Below are 9,305 nucleotides of genomic sequence, written 5' to 3'. Positions count from 1 at the left end.
ATAAGCCCCCCACCCCGAGAACCCAACATCTGGGTGTTGCTGTGGAGCAGAGCAGAGGAGCCCCAGATCCAGAGCATCGAAACCCAGACCCCCAGGCCTTGACTGACCCCTGGTCCCGGGGGGCCCCACTCCATCTGCACGTCGTACCCTGCAGACCCCCAGCCTGGCCCTGCTGCCCCCCCACGTTGCTCCTTTCAGATGCTGAGTCTGCTGGTGCTGGTGCTGCCCCTCCTGGGGAGCCTGGTCCACGCGTCCCCTGGTGAGTCCTAACCGTGGTCCAGCCCCGTCCCTGCCCCCTCACCCTACATGCCCCGTGATGATTGGGTGGACGGGTGCCGAGAAGCCCGGGGTCGTGGGGGCACAGGGAACAGCTGAGCCCGGGGCCAGGCTGTGCCCTGTGCTAAAGGCGCTTCTGACCCCAGCTTCAGGCCAGGTGCTGGAGCGAATGGGCATCGTAGGGGGCCAGGAAGCCCCTGGGAATAGGTGGCCCTGGCAGGTGAGCCTGAGAGTCCACCACGGGTACTGGAGGCACGTCTGTGGGGGCTCCCTCATCCACCCACAGTGGGTGCTGACCGCCGCACACTGCATGGGACCGTGAGTGGCTCCGGGGCCGGGTGGGGCCGGGTGGGGCCGGGTGGGGCCGGGGCTCCACCCACATGCCCGGGGGGCCAGCAGCCTGCTCAGGCCCCCTGAGTGGCCGCCTGCTCTCCCCAGGGCCATCACGTATCCTTCAGAAATCAGGGTGCAGCTGAGGGAGCAGCACCTCTACTACCAGGACAGGTTGCTGCCCGTCAACCGGGTCATCATGCACCCCGACTACTACATAATCGAGAACGGGGCAGATATTGCCCTGCTGGAGCTTGAGGACCCCGTCAACATCTCCCCCCACGTCCAGCCGGTCACCCTGCCCTCTGCATCGGAGACCTTCCCCACGGGAACGCCATGCTGGGTGACAGGCTGGGGGGATGTGAACAGTGGAAGTGAGCATCAGGGCCAGCAGGAGGGCTGGGGTGAGCAGGGGTGGGTCACATCCCTGACCCAGCCTCTGGGCCCCCCCCCGGGGGGGTCAGGGTCCCCAGCGGCCCGCTCAGGGCACGAGTGGCTTTCCCTCCTGACGTCGCGTGCTCGCCTCTCTCCCCAGCGCCCCTCCCACCGCCGTTCCCCCTGAAGCAGGTGAAGGTGCCCATTGTGGAAAACAGCATTTGTGACATGCAGTACCATTCTGGCCTCAACACGGGGGACAAGATACAGATCATCCGTGAGGACATGCTGTGCGCTGGGAACAGGAAGAAGGACTCCTGCCAGGTGAGCCTGCACCTACCCCCTCAGCCCCCGCCTGCCCCGCCTCCTGAGCCCCCACTGACCTGTCCCCTCTCCAGGGCGACTCCGGAGGGCCCCTGGTCTGCAAGGTGAGTGGCACCTGGCTGCAGGCAGGCGTGGTCAGCTGGGGCGACGGCTGTGCTCAGCCCAACAGGCCCGGCATCTACACCCGGGTCACCTACTACCTGGACTGGATCCGCCAGTATGTTCCCGAAGAGCCCTGAGCCCAGGCCCTGGAGCTGCCACCTGGATTGGCGGAGAAGAAAGCCCACTACTGTCCCACAACACTGGCAGGCGGTGTCCTGCCCACCTTCCCCGTGCCCTGTCCGGGGAGCCCCGGTGGGCGCGAATCCTCATTAAAGCGCATGGAAGCAGACGTGGTTGTCACTGCGGCTCTGGTTGTGCGGGTCACCGAGGGACAGGGAAGGGGTCCAGGATACAGCCTGGTGTAGCTGCCGTCACCGTGGGGCCTGAGCACGGGGTGTGGGGGTTGCTGTGAGATGCCCCCTGCCCAGACCCTCAGACAAGAGCCCATTCTCAGCTCATGGCTTCCTTCTCCTGGGGAGTGACATCATGCATTTGGGACGGGGAGAGCAATGTGGACCATTGAAAAGGCACTGCAATGGGGTTGAGAGTGGGCACCGCCCCAACACCCCGTCCCCCCTCCTCTCGCGCACCGTTATCCCCCCGCTGACACCGTGCATCCACGGGGAAGGTGGGGCGTTGGGGCTCATGCTCACCTTTGGCTGAGTGTCATCGAGTGTGATGCCCCCTGGAGCCTCGCTTTCCCCGCACATGGTCACGTGTCACAGCTGCGCCCACTTCTGCCGTGCCCGCTCGGGCTGTGTTCGGGGTCTTAGGACCAGGTGGCTGTGGTCATTCCTGTGCCCACCCCCCAGTGTCTGCGGCGTGTGCAGGTTGGTGGCTGCTGCGGTCTGGGGCCTGCGCGTTCTCCACTCTCTAGATGAGGCCACGGGCTTTCACACGCCCCGCCCCCCGCCCCCCACAGTGGAGGGGAGAGCGCCCGTTCCACCCCACCCTGCAGACCTCCACGCTGGACTGGGTGGTGGCGTCTCATCCAGTGTATAGGTTGTATTTCCATGAGTTCGGGTGACAGGAGTCCCTTCAACCGGTGGAGCCCTTGCCCTCGGCGGGGGAGGGGAAGGTTGTCCACGTGCAGCACAGGGACATCTGAGCCCCTCCCCCTCCCCCAGCACACAGTCGCCCCATCTATGGATGTTCTAGGGTGACACGCAGGCGAGGTTCCTATGTTGAGCTGCCTCCCACTCAGGATTGCTTCTTAGCACGCAGGACTACGTGGCGGCAGCTCCTCAGGCTCCTGGCAGCCACACGGCCTGTTTCCTGGAAGCCAGGTCTGCCCGACGGGGACTGCCACTGGCCGGCCCGCCCCGGGCGGAGTGCTGCCCTCCAGGCCCACCGGCAATTGACAGCCGCTTGTGCAAACTGTCCTTCGCCAACTGAGTAATTCTGCGTTGCAGGCTCTTCATTTTCGGGTCCTCCTATAAAGTAGGGTGCTAACCTTTGTCTTTGGAAGTCCATGTTCTCCTGGCCCTCAGCTTTTCTGTTTAGACACAATTACGCACATGAACGTATGGAGAACTAAATCAACACCAACTTTTCGGGAGTTTTCTGGGCTCTTCAGGCCAGAACTTTCTAGATCAACATTCGCCTCTCTCCTCCCACTTGTCAGATGCAAAGATACACATTTAATCTACGGAGTCTCTAGAAATGACCCCTGTCCTTAGCAGGGGAGATTCTGAAATGATCCAGCAGCTTCCTTCTCCAGCCCTCACTTCTGTTCCTGCAGCCTGCTCAGGGTGCGGGACACAGAGGTGCGGGGGATGGGGGTGCCGGGGGACAGAGGGGCATCGGGAGCCATCCCAGGACACGGGAAGGCAGTGGGGCCTGGTCTGCGTGGTCTGACACCCACAGAGCCCTCACTCTGATGTAACCACCATGACAGACGACGTGCTCAACCTCTTCGTTTTCCCTTTTTAGCTTTGATTTCTTTAATGACAGCTGTTATACATGCCCATCCTAAGACCATGAAAGGTAAGAACCTGGAAACTTCCCTCCTTCTCCCCCCTCCCTGCCACCTCACCGCGTTGGGGTCACACTCCCTCGATGCCAGCCTCATATACGTACACTCAGGCCTTTTTTTTTTTAAAGACTTATTTATTTGAGAGAGAGAGAGAGAGAGAGAGAGAGAGGGAGAGAGAGAGAGAGAATGAGTGGGGGAAGGGCAGAGAAAGGAGGAGGAGCTCCAGCAGACTCCCTGCTGAGTGCGGAGCTGTCCTGGAGCTCAATCTCACCACCCTGAGATCACAACTTGAGCCGAAACCAAGGGTCGGGGGCTCAACCACCTGCACCCCCAGGCGCCCCTACACTTAAGACTTTAAAAGCATGTCGTGCAGGGGAGAGACCAAGGGACGAGATCTGGAAGCCCCTGGATTCCTTGAGATGTGGGTGAGGGTCCCAACTTGGGGAGTGGGGAGGGGGCCTCAGACCCCCCGGCTTCCCCTATCTGGCCCAGGGAGCTGAGGAACTCAGACCCACTCAAGCAGGGGAAGGCGAGAGACCTTGTATCAGGTAAGCCAGGCCGCCCTCCGCGGGGTCAGGCTGAGACCGAGCAGACCTGGGGGGTCGACCCTCCCACTACCTTCACTGGGCAACAGGAGACCCCGCTGGACTGGGAGGGTATCTACAGGGCCAGGGGAGGAGGGCACCTCGGCACAGGACACCCCTCAGGAGCCGAGTGAGGGGGTACAGTTGGGGAGAAGGGTCCCCACTAGGGGAGGTGAACTGAGCCAGGACAGGTGAGGGCCCTGACCCCAGGATGACATTAGGGGTTCAGGAGTCAGGGGCTGGGCTCCTCCAGACCTGCCCTGCTCCCCAACACTGGGTGACATCAGGGCCCCTGGGCTCCAAGAGGGGTGGCTTGGGCCCAACACTGCTGCCACCCAACCAGGCTGACAGGGGCAGATCCCCCTTTCCCAAGGCCCACCCTCTAGGTGTGGGGCCATCGTAGGCTCAGCACAGACCCTGCATACGGAGGCCACGCCACTGTTGTCCTTCATCAGAACAAACACTCAACACGCCTTTTGAGTCTCAGCTCCTGGTAGGAGGGGGACATCCGAGAAGCCACATCCTGGAAGATCGTCACACAACCACCCCGTCCCTCAGTTTCCCCACCTCTAAGAGGGGATCGCTGACCTGGAGGGTCTCAGAGGGACCTTCCCACCTGGGCTGTGACCTGGAGCTGGGCAGGGAACTGGGGGTGGGTGCAGGAAAGTCCAGCCCTTCCCAGGGCCCCTAATCGGCTCGGTCATGAGGCCCCGGCCACACAGAGGACGGTTAGGAAGGGCCTGATCTGAGCCGGACAGCTGGGCGCTGTGCCCATCTGATCTGTGGTGGAGACCACAGGAACACAGGCTGGGTGTGGGGACGGGGAGTCTGGGGATGGCTTCCTGGAAGTAGGGAGCACTGATCCCCACCCCTGCCCGGGTGAGGAGAAAAGGTGGGTTTGTCCACAGGGCACCTTGGATCTGACCTGACCTGGTCCTGCTGTGGTCTGTGTGTCCCTGAGCCAGCCACTTATCGCCAGGTGACAGGATGCATGGGGGGGGGGGGACAAAGGGAGGTAAGACCCATCTTCGGGGTGTGCAGAAGCAAGTGGGGCCTGCCCCTCAGCTCCCCCCTCATCCTGCGCCCTCCTGCCCTGCGCAGCAGGTGTACGGCCCTCCCTGACCCACCTCAGACCAAGCACATGCAGGGCTCAGGGCAGCCCCCCAACCCTGCAGGATACAGACATCATGGATCTGGGACACTGGTCTCCTGCTCAGCCGGCTGTGCCTGGTGGGGGACCCAGTGAGCGGCTGGGGGGAGGGCAGGGGGCATCTGCAAGTTCTGTGGACCTCCAGCTAGGGTCACTTTTCCAATCAATCATGGAGCTGAAGCCCCTCAACTGGACACCCCGGCCCCAGGGAAGCTGTGGGCCGAGAGAGATTGGGGTGAACCTGGGGGCTGAGATGAGAGAGAGACCCTGTAGGCCTTGGTGTTTGCCCTGCCCACTGGGGTCAGAGCAGAGGGGCTCTGGCCGCAGCCAGGTGGGGCTTCCCACAACTCAGACCACCCCTGAGGAGGCTATGGTAGGCCACGGCGGGCTCCTGCTTTGCTACGTGGCTGGAAGGGAAGGGCCTGGACCCCACCCTGGAGCTGGTCTGCACTGGGCTTGGCCACCAGCCAGCATGGTCACAGCCATCGCCGGTGGGACTCTCAAGGGATCTCAAGTTCTACCTTGTCTGGGCCCATCTGTACCCGCTCTCATGCCTCGCACGAGCCCTGGGCCCTGAGAGGGCAGCAGGGCGCCCAGCCGGTCAAAGGTCAGGGCTGTGAACTTGGCTCCTCCCTCGGCCACCAGAGGAGACAGGTCAAGCCTCTGCAGGGACCCCAGGGCTAGTGCCGGAGCTGGCCGCAGGCCCGCATCACCGAGCCCTGCTCTTGGCAAGGCAACAGGCTGGCCACGCTCCCTTGCGGGGATACGGATCCTGCCGGTGGTAATCCAACGCATTTCTTAAATAAGTTAGTATTTATTCCGCTTTGCTTGGCCCCCACCCCTGCTGTCCCTTCCCTTAAGAAGCCAAATTTCCTGTATCAGATTATTGCAATGTTTAACCTGAATTTATAAAAGAAAGGTCCACGAAACACAGGGGCATTGGCGGGCACCGCTCTGCCCAGGTGCAGGCGGGGCCGCCGGCAGCGGCGGGGGACTTTATTGCACGGACCCCACGCCCCTGCGACGTGGGCGCGTCTGGAATACCCGAGGGCAGAATGGTGGGGCGTGGGCCCAGAAGGGAGCTGGGGAGACAGTGACAAGGAGTGGGGCGGACAGGTGAGAACTCAGACTGAGGGACAGTGAGCATGGGTGTGGCGGCCTCGGGGACCAAGCTGCCACCCAGGAGGGCACAGGTGGCCCCAAGCACGTGTTCCCTAGAAAAGTAAGTGGGCGTGAGAACAGGGCTCTGCTGGGTAGCCTTGGACTGCCTCCTTCTGGTCGTTTCCTGATCCCTGTTGCAGGGACACAGCGGCTGTCAGGGGACCCCTGACTGGGCGCTGGCACGGCCTCAGACCATGGTGACGAAACTCGGAAAAACCCAAACCTGAATCCACCAGATGGAGGCTCATAGGCTGAGGGGCTCCTCCCTGTTCTGCTTTGCCCAGACCCAGTGTCCGCCTCCCTCCCTGGGCGGACAGCCTTACGGGCCTCTCCGCCGCAGCAGGGCCCGCGCTGGGGTCCACGCACAGCCCTGCCCGGGGCTGCCACCCTGCTGGGTGCACCCCAACCCCACTGCTAAAACCTGTGTGGCACCATGCCCTGAGCTACACGGGCCTGTTTACACTGTTACCCAGGGTGGGGGTGGCTGGGGGAGACCCTGCTTTCTTTGGGGGGCTCTGGAGGACTTTGAGGTGCAGCCCCCGCCCCTTCTCTGGGGGGTCACTGGAGGGCACGGGAGGCTCTGTTTTGTGGGGTTCAGGAGGCACCGTGGCCCCTGAAAAGGAAGCCCTGGGTTCTGGGGCCATACTATGGCCACCGTCTGAAAACGGGTCTCCGCCAGGGCCCCCCGCATCCAGCGGCTCAAAGGCAAAGTTGGGGACGGTCAGGTGTTCTGCACGGCAGGGGGCCTGGGCCCGACGCTCCCCCCTGGCGGCAGGGTCCACCCCTGCCCCCTCCATGGGCTCCAGGGAGTCCCTGTGTGGCATGGCCTCACAGGACGGGGTCCGCCGCCGCAGAGTGGTGCTGCTGCCCTCGGCCACTGGGGCCCGAGCTGTGCCCTCATCCTCCACTGGGGGGTCTACGGAGATGCAGGGCGGGCTCATCTTCTTCTTCCTGCGTGCCCCCAAGGCTGGCTCGGCCTCCGGGGCCCGAGCCTTTGCCTCCCTGCCCTCCAGGTGGCCATCCCCACCCCCTTGCTCCCCGGAGGACCGCCTCTGCTCATCTGCCTGGCCGGGCTTGTCCAGGAAGCCCTGGGTGTCCACACTGTAGAACCTCCTCAGGTCCGGGTCACTGCCTCCCCCTCCTCGGGCAGTGGGTGAGGCTGCGGGGCTCAGGGCCGAGCTGGTGATATGGCTGACCTCCTCGTCGGCAGGATCCGGGGCCTCAGCCTCCTCCCCTCCTGGGGCCAGTGGCCTGCCAGAGACACAGCGCTGCCCGAAAGCGTGCTTGCGGGTGCGGACACTGCTGGGCCGCGGGGACCGGGGTGGGGACCGTATGGAGGCCCCCAGGGACGCTTGCCTCACAGGGGTCTTCCTGCCAGGCTCCCCCCAGCCCGGGCCGCTGTCCCTGGGGCCATTAACATGCCCTTCCTGCGAGTCGGTGCGCATGGTCTCCTGCAAGGAAGGACCCAGGATCCGATGAGGAACGAGGTCAGGCAGAACCCAGTTGGCAGCCAGGGATGCAGGAATGGCACTCCCCAGAGAAGCCCCAGATTGGAGTTATGACCCCCGAGCCTAGGGATCAGGTTGAGATGTGGCTGGGAGCCACTGGGGGGGACGCTCTGTGCCCCAGCCCCGCCCGTGCCGAATACACCGCTCAGGACCAGCCTGCCAGGTGCTCACCACCAGCGCTGGTCGTGCCGTGGGATGGTGAGGACAGAGGGCTGGGGGCCTGAACTCCTGTGGGCAGAGCCTCACCCTGCCCACCACCACCCCAAGGACAGGGGTCGGGGGGAGGGAGAGGGTCCGAAGCTGTGGGGCTGGAGGGAGGTCTGTGGGTGCAGGCAAGGCTCAGGGTGCTGCAAGGCACTGAGGCTGCCGCCTGAGAAGGTGTGGTCCCCAAGGCCCTGCACTTTGTCTCAGGCTCCAGGGACATGCTCCTACTCTCTTCTCTGGTGTCCCTGTCCCTCACCCTTCACATGGTCGGGGGGAACAACAGAAGAACCCCCAGGCCTGGGCTGCAGGACTGGGGCAGCTTCTCCTACCTGTGTGCAAAGCAGCCGGCTGAGGCTGGGGGAGCGGGCTGCACCCTGAGGGGACAGGGCATGGAGAGTGTCGCTGTCCCTGGCCGGGGAGAGCGTGGCCGCCGAGGGGACCTGGAGAGAGGTGCAGGGCTCCACGGGCGGGGAGTGTGCGGAGGTCACTGGGCCTGGGGCAGGAAAGCAGGTGCCCTCAGCGGCTACTACCCTACCTGAGGCCTGCCCCAGTCCCCGGGCCACCTGGAGGGGCCGTACCTGCAGCGGCCGCGCCCGAGCACATCTCCACGTCCGCTTCCCGCAGCGGGCGGGGGTGTGGGGCCGAGGCGGGCGCCACGGGCCGGAACATGTAACTGTCATTGGGCAGGGACAGCATCCTGGACACCGACACCTTGCGCACCACCAGCAAGCCGGGGGCGTCTGGGCTGTGCTGGGCCACGGGCCGGGGGCAGGCGGGCGGCCCCTGCGCCACCTCCAGCTCCAGCTCGGCGTCCAGCTCTGCGTCCTCGCGGGCCTCCTTGTTGCTCTCCTCCAGGTGCTTCATGAGCACGGCCACCACCACGTTCACCAGCACAAACTGGGCCACCAGCACGAAGGTGACGAAGTAGATGGGGGAGATAGCGGGCAGGTAGCTGAGACAGTGCTTGTCCTCGCGGGCACACTCCCGCAGCGTGTCCTGAGGGCGGGGCGGGCGGCTGAAGGGCGGTGCTGGGCGCCCCGCCTCCCCGCCCACCCGTGTGGGGTGCCGGCTGGTGGGGGGGCCGCCGCCGGGCTCGGGCTGGTACCTTCATGATCCCATTCCAGTTGTCCCCCGTGGACACGCGGAACAGCGTGAGAAAGGCCATGCCGAAGTTGGAGAAGGTGGCGTGCCGGCTCAGGCCCTCACAGGGGTTGTCCTCACTGCACTCTGCCGGGGAGACCCTCGCCCAGTCAGCCCGTGGGCGCGGCAGGGGCAGTGCATACCCCGGGCCCCGGGGACCACGCTGACCCACTGTG

General features: G+C 64.4%; 2 protein-coding genes across 3 annotated transcripts in view; one reads left to right on the top strand and one right to left on the bottom strand.

Annotated features, from left to right (window-relative positions):
• On the top strand, nucleotides 1-1,686 carry LOC118021920 (tryptase-like). The gene is made up of 5 exons (XM_035022414.1): nucleotides 1-259; nucleotides 423-594; nucleotides 715-980; nucleotides 1,142-1,305; nucleotides 1,380-1,686. Exons 1-5 carry the CDS (start codon nucleotides 199-201, stop codon nucleotides 1,542-1,544), a joined length of 828 nt encoding a protein of 275 aa, XP_034878305.1. The 5' UTR covers nucleotides 1-198; the 3' UTR covers nucleotides 1,545-1,686.
• A 4,233-nt stretch (nucleotides 1,687-5,919) lies between these two features.
• CACNA1H (calcium voltage-gated channel subunit alpha1 H) overlaps nucleotides 5,920-9,305 on the bottom strand; it is a 60,096-nt gene continuing 56,710 nt past the window's right edge. For both annotated transcript variants that reach the window (XM_035021870.1, XM_035021871.1), the window contains 4 exons: nucleotides 9,095-9,216; nucleotides 8,568-8,985; nucleotides 8,319-8,482; nucleotides 5,920-7,728 (listed from right to left, as the gene is read on the bottom strand). In XM_035021870.1, the coding sequence (XP_034877761.1) occupies nucleotides 6,721-7,728; nucleotides 8,319-8,482; nucleotides 8,568-8,985; nucleotides 9,095-9,216 (1,712 nt within the window). In that variant the 3' untranslated portion in view covers nucleotides 5,920-6,720. The remainder of the gene's footprint in view (nucleotides 7,729-8,318; nucleotides 8,483-8,567; nucleotides 8,986-9,094; nucleotides 9,217-9,305) is intronic.

Source organism: Mirounga leonina, unplaced genomic scaffold (genome assembly GCF_011800145.1).
Source record: "Mirounga leonina isolate KUSES-001 unplaced genomic scaffold, KU_Mleo_1.0 Mir_175, whole genome shotgun sequence".
Classification (NCBI taxonomy): Eukaryota; Metazoa; Chordata; class Mammalia; order Carnivora; family Phocidae; genus Mirounga; species Mirounga leonina.
Note: the sequence above shows the minus strand (reverse complement) of the source record. Positions and strands in the feature narration are given on the sequence as shown.

Bases quoted from the DNA above. Each gene is read 5' to 3' on its own strand.
- LOC118021920 (XM_035022414.1), top strand. From the start codon at position 199: ATGCTGAGTCTGCTGGTGCTGGTGCTGCCCCTCCTGGGGAGCCTGGTC. The intron at 260-422 runs GTGAGTCCTAAC...TTCTGACCCCAG, and splicing joins CCTGGTCCACGCGTCCCCTG to CTTCAGGCCAGGTGCTGGAG. The intron at 1,306-1,379 runs GTGAGCCTGCAC...TCCCCTCTCCAG, and splicing joins GGAAGAAGGACTCCTGCCAG to GGCGACTCCGGAGGGCCCCT.